Consider the following 24,807-nt stretch of genomic DNA (forward strand, 5'->3'; position numbering starts at 1 on the left):
ATTAGAGAGCTCGGTATCCGGCAGGAGGAGTACCGACTCTACTGCGACAGTCAGAGTGCAATCCACCTTGCGAAGAACGCGGCCTATCACTCCCGGACGAAGCACATCCAGCGAAGATATCACTGGATCCGGGAAAGGATAGAAGACAAGGAGTTCGTGCTGACGAAGCTCCACACGGACGAGAACGGGTCGGATATGCTGACCAAGGTGCTCACACCCGACAAGCTGGAAGCATGCCGGAAGAGGATCGGATTGGAGAGACATCCCATGCCGAAGTGAAGGGGGAGTTTGTTGGGATTACGGTCCCTCCGGATGGGATGTCCGGAGATGAATGACGGCAAGCCCGGTTGCGGTTACGGAACCGGATGATGAAGACCCCGGTTACGGAGCCGGATGATGAAGACCCCGGTTACGGAGCCGGATGATGAAGACCCCGGTTACGGAACCGGATGATGAAGACCCCGGTTACGGAGCCGGATGATGAAGACCCCGGTTACGGAGCCGGATGATGAAGACCCCGGTTACGGAGCCGGATGATGAAGACCCCGGTTACGGAACCGGATGATGAATGTACCCGGAGAGAGATCCGGATGCGGAGACATATTTGTGAATATGTTTGCCAAGAGCCCTTGAGGCTATATTTGTAAATAGCCCGAAAGTCATATGTGTATAAATATGACTTAGGGCAAACAGTTTTATGTGGTTGTTGCTCATTGTCTGTTTTTCCACTTAGAGGGAGCGAAGTGAGAGCAGCCGAGAGAGAGAGAGAGAGAAACGAAGAGGTCGACGCCTCTGTGTAATACCGCCGCCTGTGGCGAGGACAGCGAGCTCAAGGTCGTCGCCTTGCAGCTCGCCATTGTATATTCCAGTGTATAGTGGTAGTTGGAGTCGTGCACTCCCGTGGTTTTTCCCGTTTAGGGTTTTCCACGTTATACCCTGTGTATTCATCTCTCTGTGTCTCTGTTTTCATTTTTCTGCTGCATTGATCCGTGTTGTCTCGGTTGTGGCCGAGAGGCGAAAGATTTGATAGCGTCAAAGCTTTACATGATGGTGGTTGCGTTGTTATTGGCCGTGTTGATGGTGCCCGAGCTGCTCGTGGCCGAGCTGATGGTGATGGTGGTGGAGGTGCTAATCGTGGTCAAGTTGTTGATCATGTAGATGATCGAGAGGTTGTTGACCTTGTGGAGGATGATCATGTTGATTTTGTGGAGGATGATCATGTTGAGGATATTCGTCTTCATGCGGCTTCATCATAAATGTTGATGCGGGGATGAATTCAACCTCTTTATTTTGACGACTTTCAAGATTTTTCATTTGCCATTGACTTTTTCTTCTATCAATTACCCTTTCTAATCTTTCACTAATATGTCTCTATAACTTTCGCGATTTTGATGAGATTTCCGTGACCAATCTTTCTTTTCATTATCTATTGTCAACATCTCTTGTATGTTTTCATTTTCCATTTGCTTGCATAAATGATCCTTGTATGGTGATCTGAGAGCTTTTTTGTTAGGGTAGGTCGGAATATTGTATAAGTAATGAGATACTCCTTCATCCTCATCTTCTACTAGAATATTTGCGTGTTTGCAATGTTGAAACTGCTTCGAGAAACTCCTAGTGATCGGACCACCGTAAATTTCTATTTGGGAAACATTTGGAGTAATTAGATCATTAATCTTTAAATTTTGCTTAAAGTCGCATATCTCATGTTGTTTTTGTTGCTCAAGTACACTAATTTCATCAAATATGACTGATCGACTAAAGAAAAACTTGCGTGTATGTAGATCAAATAATTTGTATGCTTTAAGTCTAGAAGATTCACCATATCCAATAAAAAAACATTCTTTAGTTTGAGGATCAAATTTCTTCCTTTTGTTTGTAGGTACATGACTGTAAGAGATTGAACCAAACACTCGGAGATGACTAAGGTTAGGTTTAAGCTTAAACCGAAGTGAATATGGTGTTCCCAAACCAGTACCTTATGTGGTGATCAGTTTTGCAGGTAACCTGCAGTGGCAATAACTTCTTGCTAAAATCGAAGAGGCAACCCGGCAATTTGGATCATACTTCGACATGCATCTAGGAGGGTTTGATTCTTACGCTCAACTATACCATTCTATTGTGGGTTGTATGGTACTGTATGCTCATGCCTTATTCCATTTTCTTCACAAAATCTCATCCATTGATCACTAAAATACTCGCCTCCATTGTCGGTACGAATAGTCAAGATTAAGTTGACATTGATTTTCTACATATGCTTCATAACTTGTAAATGCATTGTATGCTCCTAATTTCTTCTTAAGAAAGTATAATACAGTGAATCTTGTGAAGTCATCTATAAATGAAATAAAATACTTGTTACCATCTATTGATAGAGATTGCATCGGTCCACATAAGTCCTAATGAATTAGTTGTAGTGGTCTTTCCGTCCTTTTTTGTTTGCCTATTGGAAACTTCTATCGATATTGCTCGCCGTAGATGCATCCCTTGCATATTGATATATAGCTAAATGAGTTCTTTGGAATAGCTTTGAATAATTTAGGAACTTTTCCAATCTTCATCGCCTTTAGGTTGAGATGCATGAGTCGATGATGGCAAAGCATTGTAGGATCAATGTGTGTTGCGCCTGACGCAAAAAAGGCTTGTATAGGAGTTTTGTCCATCATTTGTAAATGGTAGAGTCTTCCAGATTTGGGGCAAATCACTCTTAACATCTCACCAATAGATAATTCATGAGAAATAACCGCAAAATTTTTATTGAATTGTATACTTGTTCCATTTTTTGTTGCTTCACTTACGAATATTAAGTTTATCATTACACCTGGAACACAATAAACATTTGGAATGCTTACCTTCTTTGATTTGTTTAGAGACAAGTGTACTTCCCTTTTGCCAATGGCGACTTTTCTACCATGGTTGCCGAATGTAACTTGGAGTGCTTGTGGAAGGGGGCAATAGTTATTTAGAAGATTTCTATTATTTGTCAAGTGATGCGTCGCCCCAGTGTCGAAGAACCAAAGGTTGTCATTGCCTTTCTTTTGATTCACTTGACTTTCATTTGCATCACTTGTAAAAGCTTGTATAAAATTATTTTCTTCATCTTCTTCACAATAGGTCACATTATCATTTTGTAATGATGCACTATGAATTTGAGGATAAGACATCTTCTCTTTCCTTTTAAGATCAAATTACTTCTTTCTACAATCATTTTCAAAATGACCTTGTTTATTACAATACATACATGTGATTGTAGATATCGCCAAGCTTCCCATTCCATTTGATTTGTTCTTTTGTTGAAACTTTTGGTTGTTTGGAAACCATTGAAATTTCTACTTCGCAAAGTTGCGTCAATTATTTCTCATTGAGGCTGCCATGGCCATGTGGCTAGCCTTGTGTTGTGAAGTTGTTCTTTTCCTTCGTAGTTCATCCTGCTTTAGCTTTGCTACTAAATTTTGTAAATTTTTTTTGTCTTCACAATGAATACTTACAAAAGTCATCCATAATTTTGGCAACGCTCCCATTAAAATTTCACATTTGGACATTTCATCGATATTATTACTTGAGGAGATGGTTGTATCTAATTGTTTTTGCCACTTTATTATAAATGTGTCGATCTGTTCGCCTTCTTTCATTTGTAAGTTCATCAATGATCTGAATGAAAAACATTTAGTTGTCCCATCAGATGGTTGATGAATCTACCGCAAATACTCCCACATTTTGTTTGTTGTTTGTAAGTTTCGAACATAATCAACTTGCTCGTCACTCAAATGCATTATTATCTCCATTCTAGCATCGAGGTCTCTGATTTTCCACATGCACATCCCAGTTTCTTGTGCAGGCATTTTCATGGAACCATCTATTATATCTTTTAGATTATTATGCTCCATTATCAACTCCATCTATGTCTTCCACATCCTGTAATTGTGAGTAGTTAGTTTCTCAACTACATATTTTCTTACCATATTTGGTGGATTTGCAAGATGGTGATTGTTTGATGTGGATTGGATAGGTTTTCAGATTCTTCTTCGAACCCCATATTGCTTAGATCATCGGGATCAATCCAAGAAAAAAAAAATTGTGTTTTGAATGATGTCTCAAATTTTTCTCTAATACCATATAAGAAATCAAGCAATAACACAAGAGATAGGAAGAAGATAACAGGGGGAGAGAGAGAGAGAGAGAGAGATCAAGAAACTAACAGTTGTATTTCTCACACCACATGAATAGTGGTTACAATGTGTGTATATATAAGAGGGTAGTTACAAAACGTTTTCATAAAAGAGGGGTATTTTAGGAATAATTATTTCTTACTTTATTTATCATAATATGTTTTATTTTCCTAAGTTAATATTATTCTTTATTCTATATTCACCTTGGTGCCATGACCAAAGCATCGTAACATTGTATCTAGTCAGTGGGTACTCACAAAGAAGAAATATGCACATGGTGTAGTGACGAGATATAAAGCTCGTGTTGTTGCTCGTGGATTTTCAAAAATTCCTAGCGTGGATTTTAAAGAAACATTTGCTCCGACACTAAAAATGGTTCCATTACGTACCATGCTTGCTTTTTCGACTGGTTTTAATCTTCAACTTCACCACTTAGATATTGAGACCGCGTTTTTACATGGTGACTTAAACGAAGAAATATTCATGCAACACCCACATTTTTTGAAGATTCAAAATTCCCAAAGTATGTGTGTAAGCTTCATAAGTCATTGTATGGTTTGAAACAATTTCCACGAATGTGGCATTATAAGCTCCATACACTTCTTATGTCTATTAATTTTCAGTGTCTTCAAGCCGAGCCAAATCTTTAGGAAGTGACTATGTAACCATTGGTGTGTATGTTGATGATTTGCCAATTGCCTCTAACTCTAGTACTTCGATGTACAAGGCTATAAATCAACTCAAGGAGAAGTTTCCCATCAAAGACATGGGACCACTAGAGTATTGCCTTGGTATCAAGGTAACAAGGAATAGGACGAAAGGCACACTTACCATGTCACAATGGAAGTTGGTCGAAGAAATTCTTCGCAAGTTTGAGATGTCCAACTGTAAACCTATTGCAACACCAATGACCGTATTGTGCAAACTATCATCCAATGATAGTCCAAAGAACGTGGAAGAAGAGCAACTCATGAAATCACTTCCTTATCGACAAATCTTTGGATGTATAAGGTACATTGTGAGTTGTACACGTCCGGATTTGTCTTACTCAACTCTCGTTTTCTTTCTAGATTTAAGGCATGTGCTTGCTCAAAAAGGTACACCACAATATGTGCACATCATAAATTAGGCCAATGTCTTGCTTACTTTCTCTGCATGTATGTATTCTATTGGAACACGTGCTTAGTAATCTTTTGAGATACTACATTCCATATCAAGTTATATTGGTATGAAACCCTCTCATGTGTTTAACTCCATGACACAAACTTTGTTTCTTGATGAGTAAACCCTCGTAGGGAGTATGTTTGCAACAAGGAAACCGAAAGAACTCCAGAACGACTGCTCTATGCCCAACGTATTCTGGAGCACCATCCCTGGCAGTGGTGGGTTGGCGGCAAAGAGGGCCACAGCAAGCTGGGAGAGCCCTGGATTCTGGCTGTTCAAGGCGGCGATGGCCAGAGCTGGATGCTTCTTGTCCAGGTTGATCTGGAAGAAGAAGAAGGCATGTCTGTTAATGAATAGGAGTAGAGTGTTGTTGTTTCTTATATGTGAGGCTGGAAGAGTTTGTTGTTGTTTACTGAATGTGCGTGAATGAGAGACAGTAGTAGGGAAGGATAGGGATGGGGTAGGATGATGAGAATGAGGATGTATTTATATATATATATATACACAGAGAGACAGAGAGACAGAGAGAGAGTGTGTGTTCTGTGTGTGCAGAGGAGAGGAGAGGTAAGGAGAGGCAACGCGTTGTTGAATTGAAGACGCGAGAAAGAAAGAAACTGTAAATGTGCAGGAAAGAAAGGAAGAAAGAAAAAGTATAAAGGCAAACAAGACGGACATATTTTCTCTTTCTCTTTCTTTTGAGAGACACACACATGCTTGGACATATTCTCTTTCTCTTCTCACGGACACATGGTTGGAACTTGGAACTTCGTAATATACTCGAATGCATTGCCAAACATTCTTTTTCATACGAATGCAAACCAATGCGTATGTTATCAAAACATTCTTACTGTTTTTTCACTTGATACCTTAACTTTCTTCCCTCTAAAAAAATTTTACCTTACAATAAATAATGAATACAAATGTATGGTATTTAGCATACTTCGAGGGTGTTTACCATACTCGAATGATTGAAACATTTTCGAATGCCAATGCACATATGGTTCATACGATGCTTGGAAGTATCATTATTATTTATTGTTGTAGGATATGTTCGGCACAATTTTGTCACAACCGATCAGATGCTAGACATTAAAATGTAATAGGCTATATTGGTAGCATATATTCTATGATTCCACCTAAATATGCGATAACAATAGTCACATGGTTACTTGTATGCAGATATAAGAGCTACTAGGTGCCACGTGATGTAGAGAGTTGTGCGGTGACACACATTCATGGTCTAACTTTTGCATACCTAATTCTATAGAAAGGGTGTCCTCTCAGAATTGTTCTCAAGAAGCTCAACACCAATTATTGTGTTTACTTGTCTTTTTCATTTCTCGTGTATCTCCCTTTTTTGTGTAGTTTTATTCACAACTCATCTCACACTTTGGATGTCATTTCACATCCATAATATTTTGACCTTCTTCCAACATAATGAGCCTTATTACAAACCTTATTGAGATTATGGCAATCCAATCAATTACAATTGGAAAATGTTGTGGTTTGTGAGTTCTTCCTATCAAAACATTGCCCTTCTATAGCACACAGCCCAAGCCACATCTTAGTTTGGCTTCTCATTTGGAGAAAAACGTAGGCTTTAATGATAAATTTGATGTCAATTAGGATCTTATACATGGGTTCATCAAATAAGTTCCGTTTATCATGGGTCTCATTTGAAGCATCTATGGTTTGGATGCTTCATGAATGACACATTGAGGGCTGTCAAGGGTGTTTCACCTAACGAGTGTGCTTATTATTTTCAAGTCCTAGAAAACCATAGTTTGCAACCTTATACCTTTTATTGCAGTTATCTACAACACTTGTGAAGTGCACTAGTCAGAGTGGTTGCTAAAACTCGAAAGAAATGGATGCTTAATCCTTATCCTTCAATTGCTCATAAGTGTGATATGTTGTGGTTATACGCAAAAGATCTTGTTGCAAGATTAGCATGGGATCCAGGGAGTTGTTTTTTGTCACGTTCCTTGGGGGAATAGATCATAAAGGTTCCCTTCTCTCAATACTCAGTAAAACTTGGAAGATCATTACTACTCTCTCGGAATGAAACGATACCATCAGTTCAGAAACATTGGACCACCTGGGGTGTCTCAACTTTGCATTTGAAAACCTACTAGAGATGGATCTGGTCATTTAAGGAGCCAACTAAATTTATTCTCTTTAGATTGCTATTAGTGCATATGACATTACTAGTTGGTCCAATCTTCAGCAATGTGGCTTTTACCATGAAGCTCAAGAGATTGCCAAGCATGTCCTCTAGTCTTGTCCCTTCGTTCAACAACTATGGAATAAAGTTCTTTCATCATTCTTTTAAATAATGTGCGCGTGTGTATATGCACGTGAGACAAGAGAGAGAGAGAGAGAGAGAGAGAGAGAGAGAGAGAGAGAGAGCTCTAAAACAAGAAAACTATATATTACATCAAACAGTAACTAAGTTACAAAAGGTTGGTTTAAATACCAACCAATCTAGGGCCAATGCCCTTTCTACTAATTACAAATCTAGCCTAGTATGATGTCCACTGGCCATTGTGAACACTGCACTGCCTCTATGGGAAGTTGACTTTGATTCTCAACAATTCTTAACTATCAATATCGGATGCTTATTTTCATGCGGATCAACAATGTGGGGAGTGTTCGTGTTCGACTGTTTGATTGTTTGTTCGTACTTCGACTTCGATCGATTGATCGGTTACTCCTGCTTCTCGGCTGCTTCCGTGTCACCTGTTGTACTTCCCCTCAAGCTCTGGAATATAGAGATTGTGAGACCAAGGTCCGATGCGAATTGCCCAATCTTGTTGACTCCTAAGCCCTTCGTAAAGATGTCAGCAACTTGAAGGTTCGTACTGATGTGTTGGAGATCGATTTTGCCAGCCTGAACTCGCTCATGAATGTAGTGCACTTCGATGTGCTTAGTCCGCTCGTGGAATACGGGGTTCCCAGCGAGGTAGATGTTGCTCATGTTGTCGCAAAAGTGGCTCTCTTTGCGCGGAGGAGAGATTGTAGGGTAGGGTAGGGTAGGAAGATGAGAATGAGGATATGTATATATATAGAGAGACAGAGACAGTGTGTGGGTTGTGTGTGCAGAGAAGAGGTGGCAACACGTTGTTGAATTGAAGACGCGAGAAAGAAAGAAATCGTAAATCTACAGAAAGAAAGAAAAAGTAAAAGGCAAACAAGACGGAAATATTCTCTTTCTCTTTCTTTTGAGAGACACACACATGCTTGGAAGTATCATTATTATTTATTGTTGTAGGAGATGTGCGGCACAATTTTGTAAAACACGACCTATGAGGTGCTAGACATTAAAATGTAATACGCTATACTGGTAGCATATTCTATGGGAAGTTCGGCACCAATTATTGTGTTTACTTACTTGTCTTTTTCATTTCTCATGTATCCCATTTTCTGTGTTTTTGTGTAATTTTATTCACAACTCATCTCACATTTTGGATGTCATTTCACATACATAATATTTTGACCTTCTTCCAACATGATGAGCCCTATTACAAACCTTATTGAGATTATGGCAGTCCAATCAATTACAACAAATGCCACAATAAGTTCTTATTGCACATTTCCAATCTGTTCATGGTGCCAAGATAATGACTAGTAGCATATCCGTAGCATATTCTTCATTTTCTACAACCTTCCAACCCATGCAGGAACATCTGTGGTTTGGATGCTTCATGAATGACACATTGATGGCTTTCAAGGGTGCTTCACCTAACGGGTGCGCTTATTATTTTCAGGTCCTAGATAACCATAGTTTGCAACCTTATACCTTTGATTGCAGTTATCTACATCACTTGCGAAGTGCACTAGTCAGAGTGGTTGCTAAACTCGAAAGAAATGGATGCTTAATCCTTATCCTTCAATTGCTCATATGTGTGATATGTTGTGGTTATATGCAAAAGATCTTGTTGCAAGATTAGCATGGGATCCAGGGAGTTGGTTTTGGTCACATTCCTTGGGGGAACAAATCATAAAGATTACCTTCTTTCAGTACTCAATAAAACTTGGAAGATCATTACTGCTCTCTTGAAATGTAACGATACCAGCTGTTCAAAAACATTGGACCACCTGGGGTGTCTCAACTTTGCATTTGAAAACTTACTGGAGATGAACCTAGTCATTTAAGGGGTCAACTAAATTTATTCTCTTCAGATGCCTATTAGTGCATATGACATGACTAGTTGGTCACTCATTGAAATGGAATGTAGCACCCAGACTTCGGCAATGTGGCTTTTGCCATGAAGCTCAAGAGACTACCAAGCATGTCCTCTAGTCTTGTCTCTTGGCTCAACAAGTATGGAATAAAATCCTTTCGTTATTCTTAACAATCAATGTTGGTTGCGTATTTTCATGGGGATCATCGATCTGATATGGGAAGTGTTACATTCCAGCTTGATGTTCTATGAGGCAAACAATGTTCACGAGCCAATGATGGTATAATTAAAGAAGATTGATATTAGTCAACCCCTTTTAGCAACCTCAAAAGCAGGTGTGATATGTCCATGTTTGGAAAACAGTGACTATGGTAACATTATGGGCATTATGGAAATTTTGATGTAACCAATTTTATGATGCGAGAGATATTTGTCTCTCAAATGTCCTGCTTGTGATATGGGAGAATTTGTTGGCAGTAGTCTGTGGCTAGTATGACAATATGGATGGTTCCCTAGAGACTATGAATAAGAGAAGGAAGAAGCTTCTTCACTTAATGGAAAAAGTTTCCCCTATTTACAGAGTCAACTCAAGGGCCTCAATGGTCGACTTCCATGGACCCTTTCTTGAATATCAATAAATCATGGCAATGTACATCACCAAATTCCAACACCTTCTACAAAGTCCTATCTTTGGTCCTAGGATTATTGTACATCATTGTACATAAAAAGTTGTAAGCTCTTGGGCAAACAAGTTTAAGTTGTAGCCTTCGGGCGTTTTTTCTTAATACTATTAAAGACGATCTTTGAAAAGAAGAAGACGAAGAAAGCAAGGGTCAAAGACAACTAATGGTTTGATGGTGACATTACCTTCAATTGAGAAAATTTAACAAAGAGCAGTTCCTATGGGTTTACTATAAGAGCTTTGACAACCAACACAATTCATTTTACAATTTACGAACTGGTGGTTTGCTTCATATATGGTGATTAGGATGTCAAATGATAATGTCTTTTATCACCTATCTAAATTTGATGTAACAATATTGGTGGTGCCCATTATGGCAGAAGAATCAAAATTTTCAATAAGTGGTGGCAAGACAACCCACTTTGGATAGAGATTTTGATAGTTGAAGGTATGCATCTAGGTAATTTGTAGAGGGCACTTATATGTTAAAAGATATCGCTTGTGTTTGTGACTTTGAATGCAATTATAGGTGAGAGTCATGCATGTTAGATGTATTTACTATCGAAGAGGATGTTCTAGTTCTATCTTACCATGTGAAAAGTGGAATGTAGGGGAATGCATTAGGAATTAATGTAGAGAGGGCAACACGATATACTGATTAGTTAGCAAGTTGACAAGCATGCAAACACAATTCTTTCATGGACACATGGGTATGTTGTATCGGTAATGTCGACGAGGGGGTGAGTAGGTGAGGTGTGTCCTAGGAAGGGGCGAGGTGAAAACTCGCGAGGCAAACTCAAAAACACTACATATGCCTTAAGATTACAAATTCACACTTAGCGTTACACACACGTAAACCTTCTCATAGACCACTAAAGGCTCCTTTTGAATGTTATCAAGGGAGTTGCCCAAAAAAAGCTAGAATTTCATAAGAAGCATCTCAAGAGACGGAGAGAGAGACACACACACATTCTCTCTCTCTCTCTCTCTCTCTCTCTCTCTCTCTCTCTAAATCTTCGTGCACCTAAACAAGCTAGCTTTAGACAAGCCTTCTCCACCATTGATCATATCTTCACACTTAGATGCTTAATTGACCAAACTAAGGCTCGCAAGAAGAAATTATATTGTTGTTTTGTGGACTTCCGCAAGGCCTTTGACACAGTCCCTAGATAGCGGTTGTTTTATAGGCTTAAAAGCTTGAGAATACCACATGACATGGGTTGGGCCATCTATGCACTATATGAACAAGTGTCCAGGTGTGTTTGATGCCCAGGTGGCCTATCCAATTGTTTCACTAGCACTATTGGTGTAAAACAAGGTTGCCACCTATCACCGACACTTTTTGGGATCTACATTGATGAGATCACATATTTTATTGCTCATAAGAGAGGCAACTGAGTAGTCCTTGGGGATACGCAGGTTCATATCTTGCTCTATGTGGATGACATAGTTTTGCTCTCTGAATCCGAACACGACCTACAAAGGCACCTTAATGCCTTACATGACTTTTGTGCACGACGAGGATTGGTAGTGAATCTAGGGAAAACTAAAGTCCTTATCTTCCACAAATCGGCCCAAGTTAGAGCTAAGTGTCACCTAACTATCTCCCATAGCCCAATTGAGGGTGTTGGATCATACATCTATCTTGGAGTCACTTTCAGTGCTCGCTCAGGTAAATTTTCGATGACACAAGCAGCGAAGGATAGACTTACGAGAGGACATGCATCCCTCTCACTCCTAGAGAGGCAATGCCACCAACCATACTTTCAGGAACCATGGACTAAAGGGTGGCTCTTTGACTCATTAGTGACCCCCTCCCCCATATATGCGTCAGCGGTTTGGGCTCCAAGATTACCATCTTTCATGTGGACGCAATTAGAGAGGCCATTGGTGATGATGTTATCACGCCAACTCCGAAGCAAATCGACAGTGCCACATGACATTATTAGGGCTGAGTTCACGTTACCCCCAATGTTAGTAGCGTCACTTTTCCAACTTGTAGTCTGTCTTCATAGGATACATAGCCAACCACATGATAGAATATCTCATCAAGCCTTTAAGGCCTCTCGATCATTGTATGAGTCCAGCTATACTAGCTCATGGTATGGCATGATGGTGAGTTGGCTTCTTGTGAATGGTCTAGACATTAATAACCTACCTCCCCTTAGGTACAACCACACGATTGATAACACTTTAATCTCTCATGAGGACCGCAATAAAGTAATACGCCAAGACATATGGCAAATTTACACTCGGAATAAATGGATCACTCCACGAGAGCCACTCCCATCTAAAATGGTGTACTATAAGGAACACTTCATGCACTTCTCTGAGTTAGGTTTTATCACGCGGCCAAAATATCTAAATGTATTCTTACCACATGCACTAAGGGTTGCCATTGAACAACTTAGAATATCATCTCACCAACTTGAGATTGAGAATGGTCGTACTAATGGAGTCCCTAGGGAGGAAAGGATATGTAGGTTATGTCACATAGAGATAGAGGATGAGTATCACTTTACATGCAAGTGCCCAATCTACGCCGAGATAAGGGCAAAATACCAAGACATACTTGGTTCCTCTCCCGCCCTCCCCAAACTATTAGATACTCTAGATATAATGAAATTAGGCAAATACATTCTAGAGCTAAAACAACACAGAGAGAATAAGTTACAAAATGTTGACAATAATGTTGTTAATGTTCACCAACACAATGGTGTGCAGGCGATCGTCACCCTCACCTCTGTCGACAACTTCCCGGGCCTCACCACTCTGGGCCTGTCCATCGCTCGCATTGACTTCCCACCCAATGGTGGCCTCAACCCTCCCCAATACCTTAGATATATAAAGGCAATCTTGAAATGTGGGGAAGACGTTGTCAAATACACATGACCAAATTACCCATTGAAACAAAGCTTTCGACACAGGGTACAAATGTGTATACGTATCTAGATGCAAACCTATCATGTGTTTAACTCAATGGGATAATATTGGTTTTGCCTGTTGTGGGAAAGGATCAAATTTTTCAAAATGGGTAGGAAGACAACCCAATTAAGATTGAGGTCCCTATAGTTGAATGTATGTGTCTACGTAATTTGTATGGGTCACTTACATATTGAAAGATTCTCCCTAAACACAAATACAATCATTGATATGTGCACCACATACACATACATTCGCGCACCACGGACACAATCAACTATACAATCATTAATGGGTGATGAAGGTTTAACTTGATAAAAAAAACAATTTCAAGGTAATCCCAGCATCTTAAGACTCACAAAGCCTTCCCAATCCATCGAGACTATCATGCCCCAAAGCTACCAATGAGGCTTGGAAAGGGGAGAATCACTATTTCCACTACGATCTCCTTTGCGATTGGTTGAACATGACAAAGTGGTCTTCTATGGATACTAACTTTACCAAGTGATAAATTGCAAATTTTCAAACCCAAAAGCCCACTTTACAATTAACCCAAACATTACCTTATCTTAGATACGCCCTCACCATTCCATTTCTACTACGTCTAGACCATCATCATTGTGCTGCAAGTACTCAGACCAACTTCATCAACTTCAGCGAGACCCACCAGGAGCACATACAAAATTACTTGTTTAATGCATGACATTATCCACTGACTACTGAACTGCATGTTTAATCCAAAATATGATATGTGAATGTTGCATACAAAATTACTTGTTTAATACATGACATTATCCACTGGCTACTACTAAACTGCATGTTTAATCCAAAAAATGATATGTGAATGTTGCAGCAAGCTGTATCATTGATATTGGAATGCGCAGCCTTTATTGCAAAATGCATGCTTTAAGCCCTCCATAATACAATACCGTCTTACTACCCCTACTTCAATATGCATTGCTTTATACGCTTTCCTTAACCACATAATGTTTCAAGACCATCAGCAGAGGGTGCTTTCATATGCTTTTTACGATTCCCTTCAACATCTTTACAGTGGGAAACTCTGTTTAGAGCCTCCCTCCCAAAAATTAGGGTTAGGGCGTTTGAGGTAGGAGGAGCACACGGTATTCTTTAGTAAAAGGCGAAAGAATAGTTCGCTCTGTGCTCAACCCACGCCATCCCGCTGACACTCACAAATACTGGTGCCTTCAATTTATAGTCCTAGAGTTACCTTGCCTTTGTATGTGGGATGAGTGAAATACGAGTCCTCTTCTTCACCCACACACCTTATTCTTATTCATTGTTTCGTAGAAGTACATTTCCCCAAAGGGCTTTCTATATGTCATTGTGACATGGGAGAACCTCGAACTCGAAACCTCAAGAAATTCCTTGATGTCCAAATGCCGCCCAAGTACATTCCCCAAAGGGCTTTCTATATGTCATTGTGACATGGGAGAAACTCAAACTCGAAACCTCACGAAATTTCTTGATGTTCAAATGCCGCCCAACAGCATTTTTTGGAGTCTAATAGTGTTTAGTTTGGAAACGGAGACTCTCGCTGTGTAGAGAAGCGATGAGGTTGGTGCGTTTGTGCAGCTTCCTTAGAATATGTATGGATGTATGCAGCACGATTCACAGCACTATATTATGGTGTGGCACCATCCTACACGTGACTAATTCTCAAATGTGTATTGATAGGTGCAAGTCTATGACCATAACATGCAAGACACATTGGCACATGCTTGATTGCTTCAAAGTTCACACTCCCATAATAACTGTTTGCCTCTTCTGTTGTGCCTATCTGCATGGTTTTGTCACGATTGATGAGATGCTAGCCATTAAAATGTAAACAGTTAGATTGGTAGCATATTGTATTATTCCACCTGACTATGTGATACCAATGGTCACACAATCACTTGTATGTATAGATTAAAGCTACCAGGTCACACGTGATGCAACGAGTTGCACATTCATGGTCTAACTTTTGCATACATAAGTCTATAGAAAGGGTGTCCTCTCACAATTGTTCTCGAGAAGCTCAACACCAATTACTATGTTTACGTATCTTTTTCATTGCTTGTGTATCTCCTTTCATGTGTTTTTCTGTTATTTTATTCCTGTACTATTATGAAGGGGCAAGGTGAAAACTTACGACGCAAACTCACAAACACTACAGATGCCTTAAGCTTACAAATCCACATGTAAACGTTCCTTCTCATAAACCACGAAAGGCTGCTTTACAATGTCATCAAGAAAGCTGCCCAAAAAATGCTAGAATTTCTGAAAAAACATTAAGTTTGGTTCTCAATTCATAAGAAGCATCTCAAGAGACGGAGACAGAGACACACACTTCGGCCACACATCTCTCTCCCTCTCTCTCTCTCTCTCTCTCTCTCTCTCTCTCTCCTTAGCTTCCGGACGAAGGAAGCAAACAAGTACGCACCCACCCACCCCCATCGCTACAGAAACACAAGAGTATACGGCACTCAAGAAACACAAGAGTATGTCTAAATACGTATATATATACATGTGTAGAATTCAGCCTGTATTCTCATCCATCATCTCTCTCTATCGACGTTCTAAAAGACCCTTCCAAGCATCGCTCTCCATCTCTGCCATAGTATAGCATAGCTTAGAGCATATACTACACATTGCTCCTATTATCCGAGAAAGTGAGGATATGGCTTCCATCCCCAATTCGGTATTGCTAGCTCTCAGGCTTCTATTTGTAGCTATATGTGTCACAGCTCCAGGCCAGCTTGCGGGCGCAGCAGACGAGGATCCGTTGCAAGATTTTTGTGTGGCAGATGATGATGATGATGATGGTTATGCGGCCATCACCATCAATGGGCGCACGTGCAAGCCTACCTACAAAGTCACAGCGGACGACTTCACGTCCACCTTGCTGCGATCCCCAGCCGCAGATCCTCGATCCAACAATGGCGTGCAGGCGATCGTGACCCTAGCCTCTGTCGACAACTTCCCGGGGCTCAACACGCTGGGCCTGTCCATCGCTCGCATCGACTTCCCACCCAATGGTGGCCTCAACCCTCCCCATGTCCACCCCCGTGCCACCGAAGTGCTGTTGCTAGCTCAGGGCACGCTCACCGTCGGCTTCATCTCCACCAACAACACGCTCTTCCAGGCCAGGCTGTATGCAGGCGATCTCTTCGTGTTCCCCCGTGGACTCCCCCACTTCCAGATCAACCCCGACGAGAAGAACCGAGCACTAGCCATTGCCGCCCTGAACAGCCAGAATCCAGGGGTGTCTCAGCTTGCGGCCGCCCTCTTTGCCGCAGACCCACCACTGCCGGGCATCGTGCTTCAGAACACGTTCGGCATTGAGCAGTCTGAAGTGGATGCCCTCACCGCCAGCGTGCAGACCACCCTAGCTTGAGCTACAGGCTTAATGTCACAGCATGAGCATCATCTACACACCATCCATCCACTGAAAATTTGAATAATCCATAACCATTGGTAATTGTCCTTTATCAAAGAACATCCTGGTTGTACTTGCATTGAATAACACAGCCACAGGCCTTCGTGGAGTCTGTCGTGGTGTCCTTATTGCCAACGTACTACTACTGTATTTTATGATTGACGTGCGCACATTCAATGAGCAATAGATATAACCACATTTTATTATCGTCTTCTATGGTCAAATATCACATATGGAACCAAAAAGTGAATCATTTTTAGGGAGATTAAATATTTGGAACCAATTGGGGACAGTACGAACTCTCCATGTTCACGAATTTTAGAGTGTTGCAATCGAGATTGCACATTGTGATTGTTATACGGAGGGGAATATGTGTCAGGAGTCGGCACTATGGAACCAAAATTGAATCATTTTAGGGTGTATATTTGGAACCAAGTGAGTAGAGTAGGGACTCTCAATGTTCACGAATTTTACAATGTTGCAATCGAGATAGCACACGTTGATAATGTGTATAGGGAGTGGGCAGTATTGATAATGTGCATTTTATCCAAGTGTCATACACTTGAGTCTTATGTCACTTGGTCATGGCAAAAGATGCACCTAATAAAATCAAGGGCCTTCCTCCTCGATGCACGCACATTCATAGAGGAATGAACACACACATTTTATTCTTGTCTCATATTGTCAAATACGACCTATAGAAACATAAGGGAATTATCTTTAGGAAGCATATTTGGAATTGAACGGAGAATCTCAATGTAAAATATTGCAATCGAGATCGCACACTATGATTGCACCGAGGAGAAGTTGTGTAGGGAGAGGGATAGATTGATAGCTGCACTAGAAAGCAAGAAAATCGAATGTGATTGAATGGAGCACATTGTATGGAAGTGTCATATTCTTGAGGCATGCACTTCATCATATCAAAATATGCATAGTTTATCGGTCATCTTGCCTATACCTATGCAATAGTCACGCACATTGTGATTGTGAAAGGAATGGGTGTAGGGAATGGACACGATTGACACTAAGTAAAAACAAATTCAAATGTGGTCAAATGCAACACATTGTATCAAAGTGTTATGCTCTAACTCTTGCATTTATATATGGAAAAATATCTATAGTTGATCAGTTGTGTCACATGTGTACAATACCTCGAAGTCACATCTAACCTAGTCGTTAACGTTATAAGTCGTCCTTGATGAGGTCTGAATGGGTTCAAATCTCTATTATGAGTTTGGAGTTTTGGTATATATGTAACACATTATCCCCTTCCTTCCATGAGGAGTTCCACGAGTCACAAGGCACAAACTAGGAGTTTACTTATTCGGATATCAATGATGAAATTCAGTTAAAAGTTATGCACCATTAATGAGATTCTCAATGTTCGATCCACATGTGTATAACCCAATCAATCAACAAAATAATAATAATAATTGTGCACAACCTTGAACTCCAAAATACTTTTCACTTCATATTTTGGACCTTTATTAAGCTAAATTGGAGGCGGTGTATTGATTGTGTGTGCCTCACGGAAGCCCTTCTATCAATCAATGGAGTTCTCTCTTGTGTCGATGTCATTTGCTTAGGGATCAGACCAGCATATACCCTATTGGTGGCGAACTAGGCGGAGGTAGTTGTCAAATACCTTTGAGCCGCTAATTAACTGTTGAGAGGGTCTAGTCAGATGTCTTGCATCTAGTTAGTGGTGGTTTTTTTATGCATCTTTTCTTTTGAAATTTGGATATCGAATGAAGAAGTCATGAACTTTTTTCCTACCTAAATCTTCATATCCATATGCCTTGCTTTTTTCTCCTTCTTTTTTCTTTTTTCCTCTTTTTTCCTCTTTTTTCTACTTTTGAAAAATGCTTCTAACTTTATATCCCATCAAGTTCCTTCCTCCATTAATACTTGATCCTTTCATACCGCTCTTTATTGTTCGACAACGTAGCATCCAACATATTTGCAACCGTCTTTCATTACAAACAAAGATTGACTTCATTGTTGACATGGGTCCAGAGGCCATTGAGTTGGCGGCCGGTTGGTCATTTATTTATGGTGAATATAAGTCCCCATGATGGGTGTCGGTGTTGTCAGAACTCGAGTGTCTCGATTGAAGGGGGGTTGAGTAGAATCGTCAGAAGCTGCAAAAAATGAATATTGACTTGCATGTCGGGTTCAGGAATGTTGAGGTAAGTTTGATGACATGCCACATGACCCGGATCATCCCAGCTTCTGTTTGTCACGGTGGTGTGGGGTCCAAATCATTACGAAAGACTTTTCATGTCGGTATTATGGTGAAATTATTGTTGGTTGTCATGATACTTGTGCCAATTTATAATGCCAACAAACTGATTGGATTATTGACTTGGGATCCTCGTACAGGTAAACAAAGGAGTTAAAATTAAGACAATATCTTATTATCACCACTCTTAGTACAAAGAGGTCTAGCACCAACAAGAGAGAGAGAGAGAGAGAGAGAGAGAGAGAGAGAGAGATTAGCGTTTGGTTTATTAATTATATCACTAATCTCTCTTATCTCTTAATTACAATTAGTGAGATAGAAGAGGAAGCTTAAATATTTAATCACTAGGAGAAATCTTAAGATTGAGAAGAAGCTTAAAAGACAATACAAAGTTGCTTTTATAGTTTTTATAATATGAGTATGGTCATTTCACACTAGGCTACCCATTGGCTTGCATCCCCTTCCTTTTGGATTGTTCTATCCCCCTTTTTGTAAGTTAGTTGCGTAGTGATCTTGTTGGTGCACATATCTTCACAACCAATGTGCCACATGCCATTTACTTAACAATTTAATAAAATAATGAAAATTATCTTCCACTTGAATAGTGTAAAAGAGGTAATTGCCAATTACTAGAGCACATCACTATAGAGCTACTCCTAAAGGCAAACCTCCTTATCAATATGTCAGACAAGCTTTGCTATAAGTGGCAATTTAGAATGCCAACTATGTTTCATGATCCACAATTAGAGTTATGTAACATTCCATTTCCCTCTCTCTCTCACTCCCTCTCTCTTTGTAAACATTAACATATTAATAAGGAAAGTCAAATTACAATGTACAGAATATGATATCGTATTGGCTCACCACAAAATCAATCAAGATTCCCATCACATCCTTCATCTCTAGATACAATGTCATTATGGACCTCTATAGTCCCATGTGATAAAGACAAATGCAAATGATGGACATGATACTTTGCCAGCCTATAAATCCCTAATTCCTCTTGTGACAACCTCCATGAAGTTTCCAATCAGGAAAACCATCGTACCAATATGCCTTTCAATTGTCGAATGTGTCTTCAAACACCATATTGTGCATAAAAACCAAGGCATTCCAACCACTTATGCCATAATCCCCAATACCTTAGATATATAAAGGCAATCTTGAAATGTGGGGAAGACGTTGTCAAATACACATGACCAAATTACCCATTGAAACAAAGATTTCAACACAGGGTACAAATGTGTATAGGTATCTAGATGCAAACCTCTCATGTGTTTAACTCAATGGCATAATATTGGTTTTGCCTGTTGTGGGAAAGGATCAAATTTTTCAAAATGGGTAAGAAGACAACCCAATTAAGATTGAGGTCCCAATAGTTGAATGTATGTGTCTACGTAATTTGTAGAGGTCACTTACATGTTGAAAGATACTCCATGTGAATGTAATTTTAGGTGAGACCCGTATTTAATATTGAACAGGATGTTCCAGTTCCATTTTACCATGTGAACAGTCAACAAAACAACATACTCCATTAGTTTGATAGGAGATGAGGATGCTAAAGGTTAGATCATGTACTCTTGATATTGGAATACAGGGGCTTTCTTAAGGAATCAATGTGAAGAGGGCAAAACAATATTGGTAAGAAAGCAAACAAGGAGGCACATACCGTTCTTTTATGGACACGTGTGTATGTTGTGTCGGTAGTGTCTATAAGGGGGTGTGTAGGTGAGGCATGTACTAGGAAGGGGCCCTAGGTGAAACGTTACAAACTTTAAAAATGCTTTAAACTTACAAATGGCATGGTTTGTTTTGAATATTAAATGTAGATAGAATGTTGTAAGAGATTGAATTTTTTGAAAAAAACAATAACTTTGGTTACAAAGTCAAAGACACACCCTTCAGCCACATCTCTCTTTCCCCCCCCCCCCCCCCCGGCCGCCCCCCCAGCTTCCGGACGAAGTATTCTTCGACGTTAGTGTAGGCCAAAATCACAAAGACAAACACAAATACAATCATTAATATGTGCACCACATACACGCACTGCGAACACATTCATCTATACAATCATTAATGGGTGATGAAGGTTTGACTCGATAAAAAAACAATTTCAAGGTAATCCCAACATCTTAAGACTCACAAAGCCTTCCAAATCCATCGAGACTATCATGCCCCAAAGCTACCAATGAGGCTTGGAAAGGGGAGAATCACTATTTCCACTACGATCTCCTTTGCCCTTGGTTGAACATGACAAAGTGGTCTTCTATGGATATGAACTTAACAAAGTGATAAATTGGAAAGTGTCAAACCCAAAAGGCCACTTTACAATTAACCCAAACATTAACTTAACTTAGACACATCCTCACCATTCTATTTCTACTACGTCTGAGCCATCATCATTGTGCTGCAAGTACTCAGACCAACTTCATCATCAACTTCAGCGAGACCCACCAGGAGCACATACAAAATTACTTGTTTAATGCATGACATTATCCACTGACTACTACTGACCTGCATGTTTAATCCAAAATATGGTATGTGAATGTTGCAGCAAGGTGTATAATTGAGATTGGAATGCACAGCCATTATTGCAAAATGCATTCCTTTAAGCTCTCCATAATACCAGACCGTTTTAAAACCACTATTTCAATATGCATTGCTTTATATGCTTTCCTTAATTACATACTGCTTCAAGACCATCAACAGAGAGTACTTCAATATGCTTTTTAACGTTTCCTTCAACATCTTTACAGTGGGAAGCTCTGTTTAGAGCCTCCCTCCCAAAAATTAGGGTTAGAGCGTTTGAGGTAGGAGGAGCACACGGTATTCTTTAGTAAAAGGCGAAAGAATAGTTCGCTCTGTGCTCAACCCACGCTATCCCACTAGCACTAGTAATTGTTGGTGCCTTCAATTTATAGTCCTAGAGTTACCTTGCCTTTGTATGTGGGATGAGTGAAATACGAGTCCTCTTCTTCACCCACACACCTTATTCTTATTCATTGTTTCGTAGAAGTACATTTCGGGCTAACCCCCAAAGGGATTTCTATAGTGTGACATGGGAGCAGGGCCTAAAATTGACGGGTTAGTCTTAAAGTTTTTTGACGGGCATTTTTTAAAGATGTATGTCATATGACAGAAGATTGCAAAAACTTAACATGTCATTTGACATACAGATTTTAGACATGAAAAGCTCTATGTAATGTTACATTGTTATATATTTTATTGCTATAGAAAGTACACAAATGAACATAACTACCTCACAAAGATAATGAAATACGTAAAATAAATATCATGTTTATGTTTTAAAGCCAAAGCACAAGCAAGATATTTATCAATAATCATAATCTATTCTTGCAAAGTGGATACAATAAGCATAAAAAAACATATAAATTGAATACTTAATCATCATATATTCCTTAAAGCCCAAAAAGGTACAAAAATGCTTATCATACCGTACAAAAATGCTTATCATACCGTAGCTCATCATACTAAGCATTGTGCGTTATGTGTCTATTTCAATGGTACCATCCTTCTCTCTTTCTCTTCAAACCAAAGGTTAAATATATCCCTCCAACAAATGTTTGATATGTCTTGAGCATTTAAGGATATAAACATCAAAGCATCTAACGTTTCCAAAGATAAACCATTTCTAATATCATTTTTTATGATATTTTGACGTGAAAAGCCTCGTTCACATGCCGCGGTACTAATAGGAATAGTCATACATATTTGCCACAATTGCATCATACCCGGAAATAATTGCCACCAAGATTGTGCTTTGCGACAAATATCCCATGCATCGTGCATTCCTCTTCCTTTCGCAATTCTTACAAGCATATCAACAAAATCTTCTCGTTCATTTAAGCATCTTTTCATGTCAACAATTTGGTTGTCAATATTAAACTTCCCAATAAGTTTGTGCAACCATTCATTCGTCTTTTTCTCTCTTTCATTTTCCTCAATGGGATATAAAGATGGATTAAACAACTTGACAGCATTGAAAAATATGACATCTGGGAAACGATTGTTTAAGGCATCAATAACATGTTGGACAAAGGTTTTTCCAATGCTAATGCATTCATCCAAACCACCATTTTCCACATTACCATGAAACATATTCAAGTTAAAATCACTATTTTCATTCTCACTATCAGAACCACTTATTTGTCCTCTTGATCGTTTTGCTACCTTCTTTGGGTTTGGAATTGGTATAAACTTTAATGGATGTGAATGAGTAACATTATCACATCCAATATATATGAGCATGCCACCTTTCACATTAGATAGAAAGTTTGTAAGCAACATAGACCCGGTACCAAATGTCTCACAAGATAAATAACGTCTTCGAAGTTTCTCATGGATGATATCCAAGTGAACACCAAGCATAGTTACATCCATTAATTCCCTTTGGAACACCTCATTTAATTTATTCAATTCCACAAGAATATCTGCCAATAGATGTAACATAAATTGCACTTGAAATATAGTGGCATACTCGTACCATTTTTTCTCATGTTTTTGCCATTGTTCTAAAATGGCGGGCATAAGTGTAACTAGCCTCTCCATTACTTGGCCTCGAGATAACCATCTTATGAAGTGAATTTGAAGCACTTTCAAATCACCCTTACTATGTTGTTTCATTATTTCTTTTAGCTCATTGTGTCTATTGGTCGACTTTCCCAACCAAGAGTATACTTTATTTGCAAATGAATCAAGGAAGCTAAAAACATGTGCATGAGACATTATATATGCATCTTTTATGGCAAGTGCTTCACGATGTGCAATGCAATGCACTCCCAAAATATTAGGCATTGTGGCTTGAAACTTAGAAATTGCACCATTCTTCTTCCCTACCATAGATGATGCCCCATCACTTGCAAAAGCCACAAGTTTTTTTAAATTTAAATTGCTCTCTAATATGAAAGCATTGATAGAATTGTAGATAGCTTCCGCTCTCGCATTTTCCACCGAAAGAAGTCGCACAAATTTACAATGTGGCTCTCCTTTGCCACCTTCACTTAAGTACAAGACATAGATAATCAAGTGCTTTTCCAATGTGCGATCTGTGCTTTCATCAATCAAGATAGAGAAAAATGGACTTCCACGAATTTCATCATACAAGTGATTCCTTGTGTGGTTCTTAATGGCCATTAAGAATTCCCTTGCAGAAATAGCATTAGCATAAGCACCATATTCATTTGAGGCAGGGGCATTTGGAGTACCAAGTTCTCTTTGTAATTGAACTTGTTTTGCATATTTCTCTAACGGAATATCATTGCAAGCATAAAAATGGACCAACTTCATACATAAAACTATCCTCTGATATTCTGAATGCATCATTTCTGAAATTTTTTCATCCATTGGGCCTTTCACATTTGCATTTCTATTTTGTATCTTTGCATAATGCATAGCACTTGCTATTATGTGGTCGGATGATTTTGAATGTTCATTTAGTGAAGACAATTGTAGGCTTTGGGATCCACCATCCGTAAAAACATTGTTTTTTCTAGCATCTTCGCACCAAATGCATTTTATTTTATCTTCACCTAGTAAGGACTTTGTCACATATGCCCATGGGTGGAGCAAAGTCCACTGGTTTCGCCACTTTCTTTTTTGTTTATTGGAAGAGGATCTAAGCTCATTTGTGTTTGTAATAGCCTCTTCCTCATTATTGGGAGCATCATTAATATGTGGCCCCTTGCTAAACATGCTCTTTATAGACTGTTGTTGTGCTTTGTCCTTTGTTTTCCCCCTTAAAAATATTCAAATAATAGACATCTAAAAATTTACTAAAAGTATTTCATTTCAATATAATACAAACAATCAAGTTATTGTTTAGGTAATACAAAAACTATATTGTATAATATTACATAATGTGATAGATGGTAACTTACATATTTAAAATGTTGAAGCTTGAGCCTAGCCTTGAAGGATGTCTTCGTCTATTGTTGCTGCAGAATAACTACATATAAAATCAATCATTTTTAAGTGGATTGTGGAAC

General features: G+C 39.3%; 2 protein-coding genes, 2 non-coding genes and 2 pseudogenes across 4 annotated transcripts in view; 3 read left to right on the plus strand and 3 right to left on the minus strand.

Annotated features, from left to right (window-relative positions):
• Positions 1 to 24,807, plus strand: part of LOC147861206 (germin-like protein 8-2) — a 39,199-nt gene that overhangs the window by 11,039 nt on the left and 3,353 nt on the right. The window lies entirely within an intron of this gene.
• Positions 11,208 to 14,042, plus strand: LOC147861207 (uncharacterized; annotated as a pseudogene).
• Positions 14,180 to 14,300, minus strand: LOC147861208 (U5 spliceosomal RNA). The gene has a single exon (XR_015530178.1). It is a non-coding gene; the product is annotated as a U5 spliceosomal RNA (small nuclear RNA).
• LOC147861209 (germin-like protein 8-2 pseudogene) lies at positions 15,689 to 16,593 on the plus strand (annotated as a pseudogene).
• On the minus strand, positions 21,563 to 21,683 carry LOC147861210 (U5 spliceosomal RNA). The gene has a single exon (XR_015530175.1). It is a non-coding gene; the product is annotated as a U5 spliceosomal RNA (small nuclear RNA).
• On the minus strand, positions 22,266 to 23,754 carry LOC147861211 (uncharacterized). The gene has a single exon (XM_087323853.1). It carries the CDS (start codon positions 23,660 to 23,662, stop codon positions 22,316 to 22,318), a length of 1,347 nt encoding a protein of 448 aa, XP_087179979.1. The 5' UTR covers positions 23,663 to 23,754; the 3' UTR covers positions 22,266 to 22,315.

Source organism: Azolla caroliniana, unplaced genomic scaffold (genome assembly GCF_043228905.1).
Source record: "Azolla caroliniana isolate FFs.n. ecotype wild unplaced genomic scaffold, voAzoCaro1.0.p SCAF_8, whole genome shotgun sequence".
NCBI lineage: Eukaryota > Viridiplantae > Streptophyta > Polypodiopsida > Salviniales > Salviniaceae > Azolla > Azolla caroliniana.

Excerpts from the sequence above, each read along its gene's own strand:
- LOC147861211 (XM_087323853.1), bottom strand. The coding sequence starts at position 23,662 with ATGGTAGGGAAGAAGAATGGTGCAATTTCTAAGTTTCAAGCCACAATG.